At 43.6% G+C, this 24,830-nt stretch overlaps 1 protein-coding gene across 5 annotated transcripts in view; it reads left to right on the top strand.

The window, feature by feature from the left end:
* Positions 1-11,227: 11,227 nt before the first annotated feature.
* Positions 11,228-24,830, top strand: part of LOC125459567 (potassium voltage-gated channel subfamily KQT member 1) — a 676,985-nt gene continuing 663,382 nt past the window's right edge. For all 5 annotated transcript variants that reach the window (XM_048546168.2, XM_059651894.1, XM_059651893.1 and 2 more), the window contains exons 1-2: positions 11,228-11,585; positions 13,237-13,670. In XM_048546168.2, coding sequence (XP_048402125.1) covers positions 13,300-13,670 — 371 coding nt within the window. In that variant the 5' untranslated portion in view covers positions 11,228-11,585; positions 13,237-13,299. The remainder of the gene's footprint in view (positions 11,586-13,236; positions 13,671-24,830) is intronic.

Raw genomic sequence — 24,830 nt, 5'->3', positions numbered from 1 at the left:
CATAACTTGAGATCTGCGATTTTTGGTGCATTGTAATTATTTGAATGCTGCAATAGCTGTAATTGTGGATTTTCTTCATTAGTTTATAGATTTTTAAAATGGTTGTTGTTACAATGTTAAGAATGACGATCGCTTGCCTTGTTTATATTGCTGTGACAGTTCAGCATCTGTCCACCATGATGATTTCTCGATAAACTAATATCTATCTATCTATCTATCTTTCTATCCATCCATCAATCTATCCATCTATCTTTCTACCTACTTACTCATTCACTCACTCTCTGGATGAAAAAAATAAAATTCTTTTCGCTTACCTGTTTAATTCTTTCGTGACTATATTGGAGTGATAGACTCTCGTTTAGTAGCTCCCCATGAGTGGTGAAGAACCAGTCGAGCCTCAGGATCTTTGATCACTACTTGAATATCTGCAGAAGTTTATCACAATTATGTTTGCAGGTTCTGGATGTGACTCACATCCAGGACCTCAACCTGAGCTACAAATCTTCTCAAAACATGTTTGCAGGTATTCGTCTTAAATTTTCTTCTCCAAGTATAGTCTATATTTGGACTTGTGGGAGAATTTGAGTAGTTGGCTTTTATTCCTGCAAAAAGATCTACTGTATACACACTTCTTCTTTAGATATCAAACCCTGTTTATTGTTGTGTGGAGTTTGAGAGACACTAATTGACTGAGACAATATGTGACCTGCTTATTGTCAGGAACACACTGGTAACCCCACCCTATATAGTTTTGTTCCACCATTTAAATGTCTTTAAATGCATTAGCAAAGTTCAAAGACTTGTTTTTCACAATACAAAACAGCTTTTGTGAATATGAATGCTTCAGTGTTAACTCCTCATTTAGAGTGAAGATTTTGAACGAACCTTTTCTAATACTTCTTAAATGCACATTGGTTTCCTTGATTCACACGAACAGATTTTTTTAGAACAGTTTGTTTGATATCATTTGAATTGCATTTTACCTGCTACACTGTTATAAAAATTCACACAGTTCTTACTTGATGTATTTTGTTTCTGTATACTGTTACACTTTACTCACTCAGTTGTATCCAGGGCAATTAGGCATGGGCAATAAATACCAGTGCTGTCTGTGACACCTACATTCCCAGAATAAACTGAGATAAATTTCTATGCCTCCGTAAGATCGATTATTATACAGGACTTGCTACTCCTAGTAGTGATAAATTGAATCGTGCTGAGTGTGTATGCTGATAAAATCAAACCAGTCTTTTCAGGTCAGTTTATCACCACAGTTGAAGGTAAATGAAGTGCGCATTGATGCAAGTACAGAAATGATGCACAAATGTAGATATTCAATGTGAAACAACCATGCTTAAACATAAGTGGCTATATGCTGCAGCCAGATGAATGGTACAGCATGCAGCTGGGGTCAGTTAGCTCACTTGGCTGGGCAGCTGATTCGTGATACAGAGTGACACCAACAGTGCAAGTTCACATTCCTGCACTGGCTCATGCTACCTTGCAGGTCCCCACCTTCCCCTTCGCTGCTCAACACTATTCCTTACCTGAGGCATTGTGACTATCAGGTTAAACTTGCCGCCAATTGTCTCTCCCTAATGAGACAGCAGCTCTATGGTCTGAGATAACAAGGTGTAGAGCTGGATGAACACAGCATCGGAGGAGAAGGAAAGCTGACCTTTCTTTGCCTGCTTGGGTTACAGCAACATTGCAGAGAGCAGGAATTGGATTGCATTAGTCTTTAACTGTTAAATATTAATCAGCCTTTCCAAAGGCAAGTTATAGGCAAATTCAAAGCACCTTTGGTCTGTAACGATGGGAGAGTAGCATAACGTTTGACCACCTATTTCACCATTGATTTTCGGATATAGGCATTGAATGATGAAGGTCCTCAACCTGACACTGCAGGGCATACTTATCCTGAGGGGGTTGGTTTAGTCCAGTTGGCTGGCTCGTGATGCAGAGTGACACCAACAGCATGGGTTCAATCCCTGCACTGGCTAAGGTTACGATGTAGGATTCTGTTTCTCAAGCAGTTTCAGTGTGAACAACCATGCTTAAACATAAGTGGCCATCTATTGTAGTGAGATGAATGGTACAAAATGTGACTGGGGTCAGTTAGCTCAGTTGGCTGGACACGGGCTTTGAGACTCAAAGCATTTCACACTCACTAGTGGCAGTTTTATGTAAGGATCACCACTTTCTAATGAGCGAGCAGCCTATAGCCTATGCTGACATTAGCTCTTCATTAGATAGCACTGCACCTTGCCTGACAGGGGATGACAGCCACATTGATGCTGCATGGGAACAGATCACAATGTGTATCCATTCTATATGTCATTACAGCTGTACAAGCAATATATCCTTTTAAACAGGCATGTATAATTGAGACCCAGATAAACCCAGACGAGAGAATGGCTCTGAAAACATAAACCATTGACTTTTCTAAGATATGCCATCATGGTCATTCTTGCATGAAATGAAATGTATGCAATAAAGGAAAATGATGGCATGGCTTGGAAATAGTTCCACAGAGGCTGGTATCCATCAGCAAGCCACCCGTTATTTACACATGAACAGTCCTTGACTTTAGTACTGCCTTATTCAGGGTCAGCTATCAGAGTGTCAGCATCTCCTCTTTTTAAATGTCAACAGGGACTCCCTGATTGGACCAGATTAACAGCCCCAGTCAGGGAACTCATATTCTATGAAGTACACCCAGCTGACCTCATTACAATCACTACATTTTTTTCTTTAAGTTCTTGCTTTTTCTCGTTGTGATCCCCATGCAGACTGATAACTTCTAGAAAGATATTTAAATTCACAGTTACGCTTTAAATCTTTTACTGTAACAAACAACTGAACACAACATTGACTAAGAATTATCTACTCAGAAGCTAATACCCTAAAGTACAGAATTTATAGCATTTAGAGAATGTTTGCCAAAATGCTCTTGATATGCATGTTCAAAATGTGCATTTATTGTACTCCTGCCTGTGATGTCACTCCATTGTCACATTTATTGAGGTTATTTGGTTGCCACCTTGTTATTTTTACTGGCAAGTCATTTCACAAAGACTGCATGTGCAGAACTTTTAGTGTGCACAATGCAGACCTTTCAGAGGAGTCAGAAGACACAGCCTAGCATCATGAATGCTGTAACATGAACAATAATCACATGCCATATACACACTTTACAGAATGGCCACCACAGAAGTCAGCAATTCAAAGTCATTTCATGCTGCCCATGGGTTTACCTCTTCTCATTTTGTTCAGTCATAATGTTAAGCAGCCATTGAAAGCATTTCCCTCAGTTTTTGGAGAATCCTCAAATTTGCACACAGATATCAAATGAAAACATGTCCAAGTGCTCTATATTTTCAGATTTTGGTGTAAACATTGAGAGAACTTCTTCAGATAGTACCATAGGATCTTTTGCATCCACTTAAGATGGCAAGGATGATCTAATATTAACAGTCCCTCCTTTAAGAGCATTTATTTGGTGCTACTTTGAAATGCTAATCCAGATCATGACTCAAGTCCGTAATGAGAAGGCAGCATCTATTGTTTTAATGGCAATAAGACTGACACCCAAAACATGAGAAGGCAAACTTAAACATCAACAACATCTGTGATGCAGTTAGGTATAGTGAAGTCTACCTGTCTAGGTATAGTTTGAAAATATTGCAGAGGATGCAGTAACAGTTTCATGTAGTGCTTTGTTCTTTCTGGCAATGGAATGCACAGGCATCAAGAGCAAGGAATGGATGTTTCAGTGAATTTTACAACATTCAAACAGCAAGCAGGTATCAGTGACAGGCACCAGACCTCATAGCAACTACTGTACTTGGAATTCAGATACAGCAGCATAGTCTTAGAAGTACAGCAGTAAAGTTTTAGGGATTTCCTCAAACCATCCCTGGAAAGATCATCATTGCCACCAAGTCATGGGAGTTCCTGGCTTATAAATGACAAAATTAAGAAACATTATTCAAGAAAGTGCTGAACTTTCTAAAACACTTAATCACTAAGACACCTCTTTGCAAGAACATGGAGGCAAAGACACAGCATTGGGAAATGTACATAAAATTCCAAGCCTCGTCAGCCCCACATTTGGTAGGCTCCACAGATCACACATTGCTCTTACCAACCTTCTAAGAACTCATTGAAAACATGGAGCAAAAGCAAGCTCTCGTTGCCTCTAAGGTATTACCTAAGATTGGTAATGTTGACATGATCACTCTTAATGAGTGTGGACAGGTTTCTAGAGAGGCCAGGGTCTTCAACCAGCTTTCCAGGAATACCCTCCCTTTGTTTTCATCCACTAATAATAAGGTTAGTAATGCAAAACTGATTCTTTTTCAACTGAAGTTACATAGAAATGACAATACAGCAACATGCATTCAATCCAACTATGCCATGTTGATGTTTACCCTAAATAACATGGTGAATTCTTTATGACAGCGGCCCTGGCTCAGTAGTGAAAATAACTCACTCACCCTGCTGTCCAAATCTATGGTCTGCTGATCATGATCTTATGTCTGTTTGTTCTTCTTATGAAGAGACAGCTATTCTGTGGAGGGTGGTGGTGTCAACAAAAACATCTCCTTCAAGCAAGTTGTTGATAAAAAGGAATCAAGACCCTGGGGAACATGCACAAAGATTTGGCAATTAGACAGAAAACACGCTTTGGAGGAAGTTGCACATCCATTTTACTGGTTCACAGACACACCCGAAGAGTCAGTCTCTGAACTCGAAGTCATAGGATGGAAACATTAAGTACTTCATTACTACAAGGGATAGTCCTCCATTTTTGTTTAGTAAATACCTTTTTATTTAGTAAACATTTCAACAATCAAGACATTTACCAACCATAGTCTTTTCACTTTTTTTCCAATTGCATTTGTTTCAATCATTCCTCCACTTTCTCAGTCTCCTCAAATACTGTAATGAGAGATGATACCATTTTTGAACCATGAATGTATTCTTTTTTTGAAATAAATGCTGGTATTCTAAATCTGCATTTCCCTTTCCATGTTTTTTTTTGTTGTCTTTCTACCTAAATACATCACCACACGTTTATTAGCAAGACAACATCTTTATTTGACTTCAAATTCACACCACCTGCAAAGCTGAATTTCAGGAAACTATACTTAGCCCTTGGGATCTTAAATACCTTTGACATTTCATCCAAGATATAAAAACAAGTAAGTAAGACTATCAGGAAGAATTCTGTTCTGATGAAGGGTCTCTGAACAAAAAATGTAACTCTATTTTCTCTCCACAGATGCTTTCAGAACTGGAGTTTCTTGAGAAATTTTTGTCTTGTTTCAGATTTCTAGCATCTGCAGCTCTTTATTTTACATTATCATCATGAAGGATTAATGGATAAATATAATGTCTGGTGAAAAGTAGTGGGGGAAGTTGGAAAAATTATTTTACACAATGAATTATTAGGATATGCAATGTAATGTCTGAAATTGTGATGGAAGCAAGTTCAATGATAACTTTCAAAATGGAATTGTATATAAGAAAGCGAAAAGGAAAACCATTTGACTGAAGGTGGGGAATGTAACAGCTCATTTAAAAACTTGGCACAGTATGATAGGCTGAGTGGCCTCTTTACATGTTGTACAATTCTACAATTAAATGGGGTAGTTTTTGGATTAGGGGTGTTCTCATTTTGAATTTCTGCTTCTTCTCAACTTAGCCAGAGAGGCAATATGCATTGCCTCAGTACCTTTGTGTTCATAAAATACATGCTTCTCGTTACCCACAGAATTTGTTGGTAGGAGCATGTGTGGACTATGGTTGAGGACAGGATATGGAGCCACTTTTGGAATGCTGCATACAATTCTGGTTGCCCTTCTAAGGGGAAGATATTGTTAAACTTAAGAGGGTGCAGAAAAGATTTACAAAGGCATTGCTGGGACTGGAAAATTTGAATTACAGGGGTGCCTAAATAGGCTGGGGCATTTTTTTTCCTGGAACAACGGAAGCTGAGGGCAACCTTACTGAGATTTATAAAAAACATGAAGGGCATGCATACAGTGAACAGCCAAGGTTTATTTTTCCGGGGTGGGGGAGTCCAAAACAAAAGGGCATAGATTTAAGGTGAGAGGGCAAAGATTTTAAAGGGAGCTGAAAGGTAACTATCACAGAAATTCACTAAAGATCCTCAGACAGCACACCTTGCAAACACATGGCCACTTCCATCTGGAAAGGCAAGGGCAGTAGATATAGGAGAAAACCACCACCTTCAAGTTCCCATCAAGACACTTACCATTCTGTCTAGGAAATATATTGCCATTCCTTCACTGTCGCTGGGTCAAAATCCTGGAATTCCCTCCCTAATGGCCTTGTGGGTCAACCCACAGCAGGTGGACTGCAGTGGTTCAAGATGGCAGCTCAACACCACCTTCTCAAGGGCAACTAGGGACGGGCAATAAATACTGGCCAGCGAGCAACAGCCACATCGCATAAAATGAATATTTAAAATAAAACTCAAGAGGATAATGTGATCAGAGATAATGGGAACTGTAGATGCTGGAGAATCCAAGATAACAAAGTGTGGAGCTGGATGAACACAGCAGGCCAAGCAGCACCTCAGGAGAAGGGTCTAGGCCCGAAACGTCAGCTTTTGTGCTCCTGAGATGCTGCTTGGCCTGCTGTGTTCATCCAGCTCCACACTTTGTTATCAAGGATAATGTGTGTCTGGAATGAGCTGCCAGAGGAAGTGGAGGAGGCTGGTACAATTACAACATTTAAAAGGCATCTGAAAGATTATATAGATTGGAGGGCTTTAGAGAGATACAGACCAAATGCTGGCAAATGGGACTAGATTAGTTTAGGATATCTGGTCTGCAGGGACGAGTTGCACCGTGGGGTATGTTTCCATGCTGTACATCTTTGTGACTCTAATCCTGGGTATTTCTCCTGCTGAATGATCCGTCACACTGCCTTTGTAAGCTGGCCACTGTTTGTATTTCGTCACTGTCCATGAGGTTAATTTTGAATAACTATTCGGCACCTCCATCATCTCTTGCGTCCTCCCATTCAGTGATATCACATGATCGTTCAGTGACACAGTAGCAACATCAAGTCAGACAGAACCATGAATTTCCAATACACCCGCAAAATAAAGCTGGAGTCTGTGTTTATAAAATTCACAATTGTCCGGAGTTTCTTTCTCAGGGGTTGAAAATGATTACCCTTCCTTCGTTTCCAGTGACGGAGATAACATGCGAACTGACTGATTTGTAACGATATCGGGTCATTTGCTGTATAGTTAAACTTAGCCATCTAATCGAGCGTTTAGTGTTCTTGCAGAGCTAGTTCTTGCAGTGCTATCCGGAGGCGCTCTTCCACATTACATGGGGTCTCACCTGAGCACCTTCCAAAAATGTGGCAGCACATGAGCTTGCGATAAACCCCTGGTCCGAGCTGCATCTTGGCGCTTTTGGATTGATGTTACAATTCGTCAAGTGAATTTAAAGCACCGAAGTGAAAAGATCACCTCGGAAAACAAGGAGACAGCTCGCTCTTTTTATGTACGCATTTGTGGTTTTGTGAGCCACAAACTTCCCACAAGTATTTTAGTGTTCGCTATATTTTTAGTGTCTCAATAGACCTGAACTGCAGATTTAGGAGATGAATTACAAATTACATTCAGTGGGTTCCGTATAAATCTTGCCCAATGTGTTTTACAACTTCAATTAAATTTCCAAGTGGATTAAGGGGAAAGAGGGTGGTCCACTCATTTTGACTTTGCTCCTCTCTCCCCATGTCCTTCCGTAATGCTGCCTCACTGAGTCAAATGCCGCAATTCATTGGCTTCTTCCCGTGCCAAGTGTGATTTCAAATGAGCAAGAGTCACATTCGCCACTTTGCAGCTAAAGAAAAAAAGCTTGGGAGCAAGGAACGTTTCCAACTGGTTTCAGAATGGTAATAGATCGGTGGTCGAACTAGAAATGGGATCTCCCTCTTGCAGGTGGTCAATATGAACGTGCAGGCTAAGAATCGCTTAGCATGCAGCCCCTGGTCGCGTTCTGATTCAAAGGGACAAGTTCTTCAGTTTCAGACAGACCTGCAACAAAACGTTGCTGCTTTCGTTTGCCCGTGAGAGTAACATTGTAGGAGCTGTTGAAGAATGCTTCGTCAGCACAGCCATTTCATCAAAGACCTTTTTTTATCTTCAGCCGAAGAGCGATGCTGCTCACTGATAACTCCTCAGGGTTTACATTCTGTTGGCCACTCTGCTGATAAGCCAGACGCCCAAAGCAACCGAGAGGGCAGAAGCTGGACAGAAGTTTGGGGCTTCAGCAGGCAAACTCCTCAACACTCTGAAATTTGCATCTCACAAGTCCTAGGTGATAATCGATTTGCACAAGAGATGTGGGCACCACTGGCAAGGCATGTATTTGCTGCCCATTTCTAATTGCTGTTGAGTTTATTAGCTTGCAAGGTCACTTCAGACAGTAGTTACCAGTCCGATATTTGTGTGGCTCCGGAATCACATGAGCCAGATTAAATTGGCAGATTTGCTTCACTAAAAGACGTTAGTGAAACAGCCTGGCTCTTTTGGTAGTGATAGTGTTTCTCTCTCAGAACCAGAGCAGAAATGAGATCTACCATGACAGAGCAGGCTGATTCTCATATTGACCTAGATTTGGTTTCAGCAACAATTGCACACTTACCACTTCACTAGCATTTTAATTCATTCATTGAATTTAATTAAAAGATGCCTTCATGGGACTTGAACTCAGAAGCATTTGCCTACGCTTCTAGCTTAATCGTCCAGTGACTGTCTCACTATAATGCAAGCTTCCTGCTAACGTGCCTATGGGATTCAGTACGGTTCCCTTCAGAATTGGCATACCATGTCACATTTTTGCTTCATCGTTAGGACGGCTTTGACAGAATTGCCCATCTTCAGACCTCGACCACTGAGGACAAGAGCAGCAAAGCATGGAAACACAATCATCTCCCCCTCACACCACCGTGACATTGGCATGAGTCTCCATTTCTGTATCATTACTTGGTCAACATAAATATATATATATTTAATTCCCACAAAATAGGATGAAAGTAAATAACTGCAGGAGGTAGGTTAAACTAGATGGGTAAGCAAAGGCAAAATATGAGGAGCGGGAGCACACCCATTCTAGCCTGCACTACCCCAGAAGATCTTTACATTCGCAGGTGCTGGAAATCAGAAATCCATCTTGGAAGATGTTAGAAATGGTCAGCAAGTGGAAGGGTAGAAGAGGTGAAGACTCATCATGGGTTTTCCTTTCATCCCATTGCTGTTTTTATTTGTTTTGGGCCATTGTTCCCCGTTAACATTTAGCCAGCCTACTATAGACCTTCCCTTTTATTCACCGCCTCCCTCAACCTCCTATATTCTGCACGGGTTTAAAACTTAGTCTTTTCCGCAGCCCTGATGCAAGTCTGTCGACGCTGAAGCATTAGCTCTGTTTCCTTCTCAGCAGATGCTGCCGGACATACCGAGTATTCCCAACATGCCCCGTTTCGGTTGGAAATTTGCAAAGTGTTGTTCCTTGACGTCATCCCAGGCAGGACTGCAGTAATCTATGGATAGGGACTTCCTATGGATACGCAATGAAGCATTACCTGCTTCCTGAGAACAAACCTTTCAAAAACTGACATTCTCCGCAGTTCCCGAGGGCGATAGTTCACCGTCTGTGTCCGCTGTGGCCCAATTGACAGTACTTTAGCCTTTGAGTCACAGTGTGTGTGCTCCATTCTGCAAACGTGGAGCCCCATTTCAGTGCAGTGCTGTGGCTGTACTGCACGGTTGGAAGCGTTGACTTTCGGATCGAACCTCAGGTAAATGAACTAGTCTTGAAAATGATAGAACGGCCCGCTATCTTATATTTTTTTTCCCCTGAAGAAGGGCCTAGGCCCGAAACGTCAGCTTTCCTGCTCCTCTGATGCTGCCCGGCCTGCTGTGTTCACCCAGCTCTACACCTTGTTATCTCATGATCTTATTGCAGTCTGCTCCGACTTCCCTGTATTACAGGAGCAACTATATTTCAAAACCACACGGTTCCCTGTAAAACGTTTCCGGATATGCTTATGAAAGGCGCTCTAAAAACTAGTTTCGTGTCAATGAGGGTGAGCCTGTACAATGAATGGGAGATCAGCGAATGAACCAACACGTTCGCTGACAACTTGATGTTGACCCAAACAGCAATCGTAAGCTCTTCAACACTCTAAATACCTCGATAAAGTCACAAAGGCAGGTAGGGTTTAGTTTGTAAAAGACAAGTACGATAGAGCTGGGTTAAAAGCAAAAGTTGCTGGGAAAGCTCAGCCGATCTGGCGGCATCTGTGAAGAGAGATCGGAGTTAACGCTTGGGGTCCGGTGACCCTTCCTCGGCATCGTTTTCACAGATGCTGCCAGACCTGCTGAGCTTTTCCAGCAACTTCTGTTATCGTTCCCGGTTAACAGCGTCCGCAGTTCTTTCGTTTTTTTTCCAGAGCTAGGTTAAACGTGTCTGTTTTTACTGAGATCCAATTAAAATGGGAGCTACAGTTTCATCCCAATCCATACAGAGCTGCAGTCATTCCTATCTGGGGATAAGACTGAATGGTACTGGGCTGAAATTCCGCTTTGGGGAAGACGGGGAGTGGCAATTTCATTGAACGCCTCCTATTCTGTGTCATCAATGAGCCTCCCAGGAGACGAGATATTCCACAACTGGACTTTTCAGGGACACGAATCCCACTAAGGCTGTTAATGACAGGGAAAACGCAAACATTTGCCAGCCTTTCCTTGAAAGAGGAATGTTGTCTGTCGCTGTTTCACACTACACCTAGGACCCAGCTGGGAGGGGACGGTGGGATTCACTGTAATAAAGGTACCGAGGATCCTGGCGCTGGTGGGTGTGAGTAGCAGCTTGGTGACCAGGCAAATGTGCTCCGAACGTTATCTGTATCAGAGACAACACAACAAAGCAGCGTCTGTCGAGGAGCTGTCATTCGCATATCTCCGTTTCAAATGGGCCTTTATTTTGTAACAAAGTTTTGAATTCCTCGTGCTTCAGATGTTCCGATAACACCGTCAAGAATTTTCCAAGTCGCCTCCCTTTTGGTTTTTGTTTCAGGTGAATGAGAAAGGGGGGCAAGGCGCTCTCGGAGCGTGTAAAGTTTTGAGCGAGCACGCCCTCAGAGACTGTGACAAGTCACATTTCAAGAGACGCCGCTCTCTTCGCCCTGGCTGCTACGTTAGGGATTTACCCGCGGCTGAGCCAAGGCGGAATTCCGAGGCTCCCAGTCTCTGTGTGCCCCGGTTCCTTCCCAGTCACTCTGTCCTTTCTCCACCCCCACCCCCTTTTGATAACTGTTGCCAGTCTCCAATTCCCCCTCCGGGCAATGGGGCAGACATGAAGAAAAGCCACGAGGTGCCGCCGGGTCGTCTGTGGTTCTTGTCGGTGTGAGACCAAGTAGTAGTGGTTTTCTTTAAGGATTGAGGAAGAGCTGTTTGCTGGGGCTGTTGGTGAGGGGAAGTCATCCCCCCACCCCCCATCGCCAGCACCCAGTCACCGGCTGCCTTTGCTTTGGTGAGTGTTAACTTGTGTTCTCAAAATTTTTGGCTGTCTCTGGTCTCTCTCTGTCTCTTGGTTCCCCTCACTTTGGGAGCGAGACTGAGTGCGTGTGTATGTGTGCGAGAGAGAGAGAAAGGAAATGGGAGCTGAAACATTCATACACACACACACACACACACAAACACACACATACACACATACGAGGAAGGGGCTTAGAGAAAGGGCCAGAGAGTTCTCTCGACCCAACCTGACCCCACTTACACTCCCGCAGTCTCAAGCCAACAAGTACACTATCCACGATTCAACTCCCGTCGCTGTCACTCTCTCAGCCGCTTCAGGTCTGCAGAAGCGGCACCCTCGTGTGTATCGAAGTTACTTAATTCAACAGCAGTGCATTCATTCAAAATATTCCCTCTTCCTCCCCCTCAAAATAAAACCCTAGGATACCTAAATCACCGACCCCCCCCCCCCCCCCCAATCCATTGCAGGAAACCAGGAATTGTACGCAGTGTCAGGTATAGTTTCGTTTTTGCTGATAAATTGCTCATGGCTGAGGTGACCACAGGGCGCTTCACCTGAGAACTCCGTTTTCCGATCTATAAAGTATCCCAGGGCCGATTGCCCGTAGACCTCTGCTCAAACTTCACGCCTGTACGTGTGTCTGCGTTTGGCAGTGTCTGTCTGTGTGTGTGTGTGTGTGTGTGTGTGTGTGTGTGACTGTCTGTATCTGATTGTATCTGGGTCTCTCTGGGTATGTGTTGGTGTGCCTATGTCTATTTGTCTATATGTGCCTGTCTTTCTAGGTACGTGGCTGTGTACATTTCTGTGTGTTTGACACTGTGTTTATCTCTCTGTGTGTATCTCTGCATCTGTGAGTGTATGTGTTTCTCCCCACGTGTGTGTGTGTGACTGTACGTGTTTGTTTCTATGTGTATCTGTACGTGTGTGTGTTTAGGTGTATGTGTGTCTGAGTCAGTGAGTATCTGTGCATACCTGTGTCTGTGTGTGTGTGTTCGAGTATCTTTGTGCGTGTCAGTATGTGTCAGTGTGTCTGTATCTGTAGGTGTGTGCATCTGTGTATCTGTATGTGTCTGTATCTGCATGTGTGTATGTGTGTATCTGTATGTGTCTGTGTGTGTGTATGCGTGTATCTGTATGTGTCTGATTATCTGTGTGTGTGTGTGTATCTGTATGTGTGTGTGTCTATGTGCGCGCCTGCGCTGCACTTTGATCTAGTGTCTCTTCCACTGCTTCAGTACCCACAAACTACGAGCGCTCTCCCAGGACTGACTCCACCTCATTCCCAGCAGCAGCACGAACACAACATCCATGAGACGCACCTGTCGCTGTGTTGTTGCCCTGGCTCCTAACTGCCCCGCTCGCGCGATTTGCAGTTTCTCAAAGTCGCCATCCCTGTCTTAATTCACGTCCCCTTCTCAATCCTGGCCGAACACTGCCTCTCGGTGTAATTAAGCCAAAAGGTTCCCTCCAGGATCAGAGATCCCAAAGCTAATGTCCTCCATCTTCGCGGTCGCACTGGTCTCTCTCAATCCCTGATGTGAACCTCTGGGGTCCTGACTGTACATCTGTCTTTACCTTGAAACTGCCTGGACCCATGTCCCCACTCTCCTCACTGTCCCTCTCCCTTTCTCTCTCCCTCTCTCAGTTGTGCTCGATCTGAAGACCAGAAGCTCCAACACGCCTGCTTGCGTTTTCTCCCCGCACACCCATGTCCTCGGAGGTCAAGTCGCGATGGAGTGGCTCCGGTTCACAGAAGAGCGGCTCGGCCCGCATATCGACGATGCTGGAGATGTCTGAGAACGCGGCCAGCGCGCAGTACGAGCCGGTTCCGCTACCCTTACAGAGAAGCAACAGTCCGGAGGGCGGCACCGATAACAATCCACCGATCCGAGCCGCCGACAGCCAGCCGGAGGTGATCATCAACCCTGATATTCCCCCTAAAGCTCTGTCCTTGCCTGCCCAGATGTCATCTTACAGCACCCGCAAGCCCCTCTTCTCCAAAGTCAACATTCAAGGGAGAACTTACAACTTCTTAGAACGGCCAACCGGCTGGAAATGTTTTATCTACCACTTCACAGTGTAAGTACTGCTTGTCTTTCAGAAATACTATAAAATGCTTCAAAATCCTCTCTGCTCTTGTTTTAAACCCTCTCCCCTCCCCGAAGATGTAATTGTGGGATTATACCAGCATTCGATTTATTTTGTTGTTGTTTCGACAACTGTTTTGGAGTTGTCGGTCTGTAGAAAGGAGTATTGTTTAAATATTACTTGCTCTCGAACACTTTCTGAAACAAAACGACAAAACAAGGAGCTTAGCTGTTGGTCGGTTTGGGTCCTGTTGAGATTTCAATGTTTAAGATGGTTCTCTGAGAACTTTCCAAATTCGATTAGAGGTTAGGGTCGGGAGAGGGTGAGAAATTGAACCATTATTTACTGGTAGACTCGAGTGAGCCTTCAAACATCTAGAGGCGCCCGTTTTCCAGAATTGCTTTGGGATGGGGTTAGGAGTCTGTGTGTTGTCCTAGGACTGAAGGAGACAGGAGCAAGGCGTTTTTGAACCAGAATTTGACCAGGACTTAGTTTTAGAGGATGAGCAGTATTCGTTAGCTCCAGTTAGTGTTCTGAAATATATCCTTTTGGGAAGGTGTACTTTATGGTGTGTAGCTAAGTGGTACGGAGCGCCTTAAAAGCAGGCTGCACTTTTATAATGATCTCAGGCGGGAATCCTCGCCTTCAATTGAATTGCACTCCTATGAAATCACAGAGTTCCACATTCGCCTGACCGTGACAGCATTCGCCTTCAGGAAACAGCTTCTGATTCCCGCTTCTCCCAAACCTTTCAGTCCAACATCAGCCGAGTCCCTTTCTGAAAATTCGTAATGGATCTGCTCTCTCCGATCATCGCAATTTGTTGGGAGGCTGTTTTAGAGAGAATCGGTTTCCGATTAATTTTAACCTGGCGGTTTTAACCTGGTCTTTTTCTCGACGATTTTACCTTTATAGACAAAGCCGAAAGAGAAGGGTTTGGGTGGGGGCGAGATGATTGTGGAGTGGAGGGTTGGCAAAATGAAAACCTGGAATAAAAAGTTTGATTAAATTGCCTAAGTATCGCTGGCCATTGACAGAAACAACAGCGCAACAGGTATGGCCTGTGCAAGTGAAAACGCTTTTGAAGTGAGTCCTCTCATTGTAGAGAATTCAGTTGTCAGTCTTAATCCTAGAGCATCGATTGTAATAGTTGCAAAAGTAACACTTGCCACTCTTAGTTGGGAAGACATTTTCAAAGCAGATTCAATATCGCGTACAAAATAGTTTCATTTCTTGCATTGATTGTTAAGATTTATGTAGAACCAAATTAGGACACTTCTGCTTCTTTTTATGTCCGAAAGGTAGCATCAAGTAAGGCTTACCATACTGGGATATATTTCTAGAAAGAGAAGGCAGGAGGGTGACCTAACAAAGGTCTGCAAAATTCTGAGCAGACGTGGGGAGAACTTCACTTTTCCTGATTGAAGGACAATTCAAAACCAGAGGTCACAAATAAAACATACGTTGAGTAAAGAGTTTGAACAATTTTTTCTGAATATATGCTTTATTCAGAAAATTTGTGATGATACATTATGAATCAAATATGCGAGGAGCAGTAGTTTAATTTAATATAGTAAATGGCATCTGTATTTACATGGCATTTGGACATACTTTGATTTATACACAGTAAAATGACTTGCATTGGCTCCATTCCCTGGCCATGTGTTCCTGGGCACAATCTGTAAAGTACAAAATCCTGCATTGCAGATACTTAAAACTAAGCTTGACAAAAAGATACTGTGGACAGAACCCGAGAGGGGCCTGGATGAAATGCTGTGTGGTGAGAAATCTGGGAGAATATGGGTGAGACGATGGGCATGTCCATAATTCCTCGATGTCAGGAGCAACTGGTTACATTTTCAAACAGTACTGCACACATGGAGATAAGATTCTCACTCGTAAGCATTATTGCTCAGTTTCATTAGCTGCAAATCTCACCTCATTAATGTGCATTTCCCTATCCTTCCCTGTGGAAACAATATGTGGACAATTACTGACAGGAGAGCCCAGGAGAGACAGGTGTGCCTGCTTGCTCTCCCAGGGGCTCCTCTTGGACACTAGGCAACAACTTCTTAGGGTTCTCTCCATGAGCACCAGCCACATACACACCCCATCCATGGACACTGGCATCTGATCTATGCCAACTAACCTGCATAATCACAGTACATTACTGATGCATTGACATTACTGCCCTGAATTTCAGTGCTGCATCTGCACTGGTACCTCGCATTAGAATATTGCAGAAAGGTCATTTTACATAGTGATCGGAACTGTAGCATCTCAGGGCTGATTGCTTGGTCTCTCAGGGCCCACTCATTTTGAGTCCTACCTGGATGCTTGCAGCATCCCTGGCTTGCCTTGCCTTGCCCCTTTGTGCTCTCAGTCAGAACTACAGGATTTCTGCATTTCCTTGTTTTTCAGTTCTGACACAAGCCCGGAAGCCTGATATGGCTATCAGCAGTGCTCAGTCAAACCATGGAGACAGCCTTCATCTAAGGGCTCCTGGCACAGTTATTCAAAGATAGCCTCCAATATAGAGCTTTCCTCCTGTGCAGAATCACATCCAGCAGGATGTCCAGGTCCCTGCTCACACAGCAGAGCACCACTTTCCCCTTCCGTCCATGCCAGATGCAGATGTTGAGAACCATTCACAGTTCCAAGCTGGCAGTGCTTGTCTGGGTGCACAATAACTTTTTAAAGATGGCACCAGCACCATGAAGCCCAGCATATCCCTGGATATCTAAGTTCTGGAAAGCTACAGAAATGGTGGAATCAGATTGGCATCAGATGAGAGGGGGTACCATAGGGGCATGGTAGATAGATAATGAGGCAAGTTTGATGAGACAGCTTGAGAAAACCCACCAAGTGTAATGGAGAGAAAAACCTTCCATGAAAATGAACAAAACCTGACAATTTTCCAAAATGTGACACAATATAGCCCTGCATATTTTCCAAATCTACTTTGCAAAGACATTCCAGGAGGATGTCTTTTCCCCATTATAGCCACCATGAGAGCAATATGAAAAGATTTCGATTATGACATATCTGACAGGGGAGGCCCTTTACACCAACAATTAAACCATGCTTTGATACTTGGGTAAAGTATTGGTGATGACACTGTCTGCAAAATGATTTTGACAGTTTGTTCGAAGGTCCAGGCCTCCAGCTTTACTCTGAATAGTATGCAACTTGCTATAACATTAAGAAGCTGACTGAGATATTGTGTAAAGGGACATTAGAGTTTGTTATGAGTGTGATTCAATTTTAATTGAATTGAATGAATTAAGTTCATTGGAGCTCCAATAGAACATAAATGCCAGCATAGATCTGTTAGAATGAATATGCTCATTCACTGCTGTAAATCTATTCAATGCTGTTCAGTCAGTCTGACCCCTTGCTGCCCACTAACTCTTTAACAACGCTACATTACAAAAGCTGTGACTTTGAAAACTTCAAAGCTGTTATATTTAATATATGTGTGTGTATAACATGCCCACAAACTCTGAAATGTGATACAGTCTACATTGCTTCCCCATAGCATGCAATGAACTGAAATCCAATACTGGTGTGATCTTGTGCTACAATTCTACTTCAGTTTAAATTGCTGGTGACACCTCAGTCTTTCTCATTACTTGTCACTGCTCAAGAGAAAATCTGCTGACAACAGAAACTTCTCTGATGCATGTATACAAGCTATGGAAGAGAGCCCCCATGCCTACACAATTTTGTGTGGAAACCTGGGATTAAGCTGAGTGATCATAGACATTACGTACTGTCTACACCATTCCTCATGCAGTAACATCACCTGCAACTTCATCGAATGGCACGACACACTCAATGGTTAGAAATGGCTTTAATATCTTTAAAGTGTACAATATCTTTAAAGATGAAATTACGACTCATTTGGATAGCAGTAACAGGATAGGTCAGAGCCAGCATGAATTTATGAAGGGGAAATCATGCTTGACCAATCTACTGGAATTTTTTGAGGATGTAACTCTGAAGATGGACAAGGGAGAGCCAGTGGATGTAGTGTACCTGGACTTTCAGAAAGTCTTTGATAAAGTCCCACATAAAAGATTAGTGAGCAAAATTAGGGCACATGGTATTGGGGGCAAAACACTGACTTGGACTGAAAATTGGCTGGCTGACAGGAAGCAAACAGTAGTGATAAATGGGTCCCTTTCGGAATGGCAGGCGGTGACCAGTGGAGTACCACAAGGTTCGGTGCTGGGACCGCAGCTGTTTACAATATACATTAATGATATAGATGAAGGTATTAAAAGTAATATTAGCAAATTTGCTGATGACACAAAGCTGGGTGGCAGTGTGAAATGTGAGGAGGATGTTATGAGAATACAGGGTGACTTGGACAGGCTAGGTGAGTGGACGGATGCATGGCAGATACAGTTTAATGTGGATAAATGTGAAGTTATCCACTTTGGTGGCAAGACCAGGAAGGCAGATTACTATCTCAATGGAGTCAAGTTAGGTAAAGGGGAAGTACAACGAGATCTAGGTGTTCTCGTACATAGTCAATGAAAGCAAGCATGCCGGTACAGCAGGCACTGAAGAGAGCTAATGGCATGCTTTCAGATGGGTCAGCCCGTAACACACTCGCATTTGACACACTCGGTCTAACTTCTGGCGCACGAAAATCAAGTCTGACACTCCAATTCTGAGTTAGGTGCTATCATGGGGATGTGAAAGTCGTTCCGTTTGCTCTCTCAGATGAACCCGAAAGGTCCCCAGGCGCTGACTGCACCAGGAACAGGGGAATAAACCAGGTGTCACGACCAATCCAGCATCATGAAAAATAGAATCCAATGATTAGCACATCACCTGCTGGTAAGAGCTTGCTGTGCTGTTTTTCATACATTACAGCAGGAGAACATAATCACTTCAAAATAAAAAGGAAAATGTGATATATATTGGGCATCAAAACGTTAACATTGATTATCCCTTCATAGATCCGGTCAGACATGCTAAATTTTCCCAGCATTTTCTGTTTTTACTGCAAGTCCTTTTTTTAACATTGTTAATAACACCTCCTCACCTACTGAAAAGACATTAGCCAGAGAGCAGGAGGAGTACACCTCGCTAATGTGTCCTAACTAGAAGCCATGTGGTGGCTGTATTAACTGCAGTTTAGCCTGAGCTGTGGCTTTGATCTACTGTTAATCGCTGCTTTCCTGGTCAGTATTTAGACAGCACGTCAAACTGTGGGTCCTGTGTATTCCTAGCTCGTGTGTCAGGTGCTAACTTTCTGGTTTGTGTGGGCCCTGTGTCAAGTAAAGGCAATGAGCTCTGCCTCAAAACAAAATCAACGAGACAGTTGGACGAATGCCAGTTTCATTGAGTGACGAGAATGAAGCAGCTTCACCAGCTCAGCGTCAAAGAGCCTCGCTGGGAATAGCAGCCGTTGCAGCCAGGGCAAATGACCTGTTAAATAGGAGAAATGACTGCAAACTGGAACAACTGGGAACGCGAAAACAACAGAAAATGCGTCTGTCAGCCTCTGAACGAACTGATCTTGCTGCACGCCCATTTCAGGAGCCGGACTAATATAAATCGATCGAGGGGAACCGGGGACTGGACTTCGGCCACGCTGAAGCGTAAAGGAATCCAGAAAGAAAGCAAGACCTCCGAAGAGTAGAGTTAGCCTCCTTTTGGCGGAGTTTGCACTTCATAGCGACATTGTTTTGATTGCCTGTTGTGGTTCGGACTGCGGCTGTTTTTGTCAGTCTCCAAGTGAATTTGGTTAAGAAATATAAGGAGCAAAGCTGACATTGAACAGCTTTTAAGGTGAAAGGTTGACAGAGTGGAGAGCAGGAGCGCCCAAATGCCAAAGGGTTGATAATCAGCCAAAGTATGGGAAGAAACGATGCACTCAGAGGTAGCGTAATCAGTACCGTCCATGTAGAACAGCACTCAGAAGGAGATAACAAAGTGTGGAGCTGGATGAACACAGCAGGCCCAGCAGCATCTCAGGAGCACAAAAGCTGACAATTTCGGGCTTAGACCCTTCATCAGAAAAGGGGGAGAGGGGGAGGCAGATCGAAGATGGATAGAGGAGAAGATAGGTGGAGAGGAGAAAGACAAGTTAAAGAGGCGGGGATGGAGCCAATAGAGGTGAGTGTAGGGAGGGGATAGGTCAGTCCGGGGAGGACGGACAGGTCAAGGGGGCGGGATGAGGTTAATAGGTAGGAAATGGGGGTGGGGCTTGAGGTGGGAAGAGGGGATTGGTGAGAGGAAGAACAGATTAGGGAGGCGGGGTTGAGCTGGGCTGGTTTGGGGATGCAGTGGGGGAAGGGGAGATTTTGAAGCTTGTGAAATCCACAATGATACCATTGGGCTGCAGGGTTCCCAAGCAGAATAGGGGCACATAAATGTACTCTGTGTGGATATTGTCAATGCTCATTGCCAGGAATGGCTCAGTCATACCACTACCAGATTTGTGCTTAAGGGCATATCTGCCAGACTGGCAAGCAGAGAATGAACCAATGTGAGAGACAAATCAACTTGATCTTGCACTTAGTAAGCTCCATATCGTGGATGTATCTGGCCATGAGAACAGTGGGAGGAGGTGTGGACGCTGAAGCACAGCTTCGCAATGAGACAATATCCATCACAATGTGTTGTAGGACTAGGCACCCAGGCAGTACTGAAAGCTGGAACTCCAGAAACAGCTGTACCCCCAGTGAAACTGTTCCTGTACATCTGCATTGGTTTCTACCCAACGATTTGAAAAAGCACCCATTTAAGATACAAAAAGGTAAGACAAACCCAATTTGGATGATTATGGCTCTGTTAGTTGATTTGTTATCATCAGCAAAGTGATGACAAGAGTCACTGACCATGATATCATGAATCAGCCACACCCCAGACCTCCATAACCTGCTTCCGTCATGCTCAGGATCTATCAGGATCACCTGGCTTCCAATTTCATGACAGTCTTAGTCCAAATGTGAATAAAAGCATTGAACTACAGAAGTGGAGTGACTGTCTTTGACATCAAAGCTGTATTTGAATGGGTGATATCAAGAAGTCCTAGCCAAACTAGAGCCAATTGGAATCAGGGGGAAAACCTCTCTGTTGACTAGAGTTATATGTGGCACAAAGGAAAATGTTTGTGCTTTGAAGTCAGTCATCCCCATAACAGTTCGTCAGGGTAATATCCTCGGCCCAACCATCTTCAACTGCTTCACATTTCATCCCTTATAGTTGGAAGTAGACTAAAGGGGCAGCTTTTGGGTGGGCTGAATTTTTCCTTGTCTGTGAGCAGGACATATCACCAGGCTAGTGAATCATACCATCATAGAATCCCTACAGTGTGGAAATAGGCCATTCAGCCCCAAAAATCCACACCACCCCTCCAAAGCGCAACCCACCCCCCCACCAGACCCATTCCCCTATTCTTGTATTTCCCATGTCTAACACACCTAACCTAAACAAATGTGAACATTACGGGCAACTTTGCATGGCCAGTCCACCCATCCTGCACATCATTGGACTGTGGGAGGAAACCAGAGGAAACCCACACAGATACAGGGAGAATGTGCAAACTCTACACAGACAGTCACCCAAGGGTGGAATCAAACCTGAGTCCCTGCTGCTGTGAGGTAGCAGTGCTAACCTCTGAGCCACCGTGCTGCCCAGTGTTGTAACAATACTGGAATAGCTTGATTAGGGGCAAGAAAAGCTCTGCAAGCTGGGGATATTCATGAAGCCTCTTCCAGCAGAGATTTGTTTAATCATCCATTACAAGTCATGACTAGATGTGATGGATTGCAGTGCTTAGATCTGGTCTGTTCATTGCGGAATCTCTAAGCCCTGTCCATCACTTGCTGTTTCACGCACAAATATCCTGTTTTGCAGATTCACCTCATTGACATCATTTTCAGATATGTCTGGTGCTGTTCCTGGCATGGGCTCCTGCATGCTTCCTTGAACCAGGGTTGCTCCCTAGCTTGATGAGAATTGTTGAGCAGTAGATATGTTGAGCCATGGAGCTACAGGTTATGCTGGGAGTACAATTCTGCTTCTGATGATGGCCTACAGTGCCTATAGATGCCCAGCCTTGAATTGTTAGCATTGTTCAAAGTTGATCCCATTTAGCACCATGATAGTACCATACAATGCAATGTAAGGTATTCTCAATGTGAAGGCAGAATTTCATCACTATAAGGACTGTGCAATGGTCATTCTTACTCATCCTGACATGGACTGATACATCTGCATCAGGCAGATTGGTGAGGATGAGGTTAAGTACCTTTCACCCTGTTATTGGTCCCCCACCACCTGCCACAGACCCAGTCTGCTACCAATGCCCATTTGGACTTGGTCAACTCAATCAGTATGCCGCTATCCAGCCTCTCTTGGTGATGCACATGGAAGTATTCCATCCAGAATGCATTTCTCCCTCTGGCTACACTCAGTGTTTCCTCCAAGTTGTGTCTTAAATGGGGAGTAATGATCAGCTGACAAAGGGTGGAGGTTTCCTTGCCCATGCTTAACCTGAAACTCCATGGGGTCTGGAGTCAATGCTGAAGCCTCCCAGGGCAGCTCCCACCTGACTGTATATCATTGTGTCACCATTTCTTCTGCTGCCAGTGGGACAGGACAACCTAGGGACGTGATGGTGGTGTCTGGGACATTGTAAGGTATGATGCTGTGAGTATGCCTGTGTCAGGCTGTTGCTTGACTAGTCTGTGAGACACCGCTCCCAATTTTGACGCTGGTCCCAGATATGATTAAGGAGGACTTTGCAAAGTCAACAGGGCTGTTTATTACCTTCACCATTTCCAGTGTTTAGGTTGATGCCTGGTGGCCTGTCTGATTTAATTCTTTCTTTTAAATTATTTAGTGGGTGATACAAAAGCTATTTAAAGAGTCAATCACATTGCTGTGGACCTGAAGTCACATGTAGGCCAGAGCTGGTCAGGGTAGTAGTTTTTCTTTCCTAAAGGATAATAATGAATTAGAATGACTATTTATAATAATTGTTTCACAATTATCAACAGACTTTTAATTCCAGATTTTATTGTATTGAGACGGGATTAGGACCTCAGTCCCCAGAACATTAACTTTTCCCTGGATTACTAGTCCATTATCTATGCTTTCGCCTTCTAGCCCACTATGTTGTCATCCCCTGATCGTCCTGGGCAAAATCATTCAAAGAAAACATAACTGGACTAACTTTAACTACAATGGTAAGTCAGAGGCTGGGAATTCTGAGGTGTGTCTGAAGTGACCCTGTCCGCCATCTGCAAAAGTCGGGAATGTGGAAGAATATTTTCGACTTGCTAGGTTGCGTGCAGCTTCATTTCAAGGCGTTCTACAGCACCCAGGACAAAGCAGCACAACTACTTAACAAACTGTTCACAACCTTTAACATTCTCTCCCTTCACCACTGAGGCACAACGACAGTACTGGTGTCGGCAAGGTGCATGTGCGATAACTCACTAAGACAGTTTGCACAGCATTTTCCAAACATCAGACCTCTGCCACCAAGAGTGAAAAAGGCAGCAGATACACGGGGATATCACTGCTAGCTTGATCCTCTCCAAGCCGACATACCATCCTGGCTAGCAGTTTATCACTGTTTCTTTCATTGCCTTTGAATTAAAATCCAGTAAAATGCTTCCTAACAATACATTAGGAATCTCCACTCAAGATCAACTGCAGCAATTGAAGCAAGCAGCCTTTTACCATCTTCTCAAAGACAATTATGGATGAGCAACAAATACTTGCCAGCGACTTCATTTCACAGGAAATAGTTAAAAATATCCCACTTTATTTATCCCTTCACTTCTTGTTTCCCTCCATAATCAAAAAGCTGAGAATCTCTTTGCTTTGTGCTCATTAGTTTTCTGTCCTCTAAATTAGAGGGTTCAAGATCTGTTTTGATCGCAAAACAGCGGGAGAGGTGTAGAAAATACATAGCACAATTGCCAAAAGTAGGAACAAAAAGATTAAAATTTTTGAAATTGTGTAAGATCAGACCATGGAGTAAAAGGCAACTGGGAAAGACCTCAGGAACACAAACACAAATGCAGTAGCTGCTGCCGAGTTAAGGAAATAATGCACATTAATGGGTGCACAACACTTTCATGCACGGGTGGGGTGTTCTTGACCTAAGGGGTCAATTTGTAGAGAATGGACATCCGAGGCCTTCAATTTTACCCAAATGTTGTGCAGGTATGCTGAACCTAAAGAAAAGTGCACATGCCAAGAACTGCAGAAGTGAAATTCTTGCCCAGTCTTGCAATCAAATTATGGACTAATTGCACTGTACTTGTGTGGCACACCAGTGCATGCGCAGACTGTAGTCTTCTGTATAGTAATACAGTTTTGATTTGGCTTTGTCAATGTGTCAGCTGTTACCAACCATTTCAGCACACTATTAATGCCTAAGAGGCAAAAATAACTTTTCTTGCTAACCTATCTGAATTATAAGATTGTGACTAATTATTGGATTAAGCTCATAAAAAAGCTAAATGTGTAGAAATATCTGTTCCTATGCTGTAAATTATATGCTTAGACACCTTTGTCTAATGGCACAGAATGTTACTAGTGCACAGTTACACAACTTCTGGCAGACAACACTATGACCATTCCTGGTTGACCAAACTGAGCAAAGCTGTTAATTTCCTTCTCTAAAGGGTTATCCGGCTGTCAATTTCAGATTTCGAACTCAGATTCCACCAAATGCCATGGCAGGATCAAACCTGGTTGGCCAAAGCAGTACGTGAGTCTCTGCTTTAATGGCCTGGTGACATTACCACCAGGCTGTTGCCTCTCTGAGTGAATGCTCTTCCCACCTCCATGCTCAGCAGCAGCAAGACCAAGGTTCAGAAAAGGTTGAGAAGGTACTGGGCCTAAATGGATGATGGTATAGCATAGAATGGAGTGTGAAGGGAGCTGAGATGGAAAGTTCAGATTGCTCAGTGTGTTGAAGGACCGGATGAGTGATAGTGAAGATAAATCCATGATGGTATTGGTGTAATGTAAAGAAAATTAATTGGATATTTTGATGGACCAAGAGCTAATGTGGACCACCAAGCATAAGGCAAAAGGGTGAAGTAGATTTTTTTGTGAGTTGACCTGTTTCAGGAAGGGCTTGAAATGACTTGAAGCTTAGAGAAGATG

Source organism: Stegostoma tigrinum, chromosome 17, assembly GCF_030684315.1.
Source record: "Stegostoma tigrinum isolate sSteTig4 chromosome 17, sSteTig4.hap1, whole genome shotgun sequence".
In the NCBI taxonomy this organism is placed as follows: domain Eukaryota; kingdom Metazoa; phylum Chordata; class Chondrichthyes; order Orectolobiformes; family Stegostomatidae; genus Stegostoma; species Stegostoma tigrinum.
Note: the sequence above shows the minus strand (reverse complement) of the source record. Positions and strands in the feature narration are given on the sequence as shown.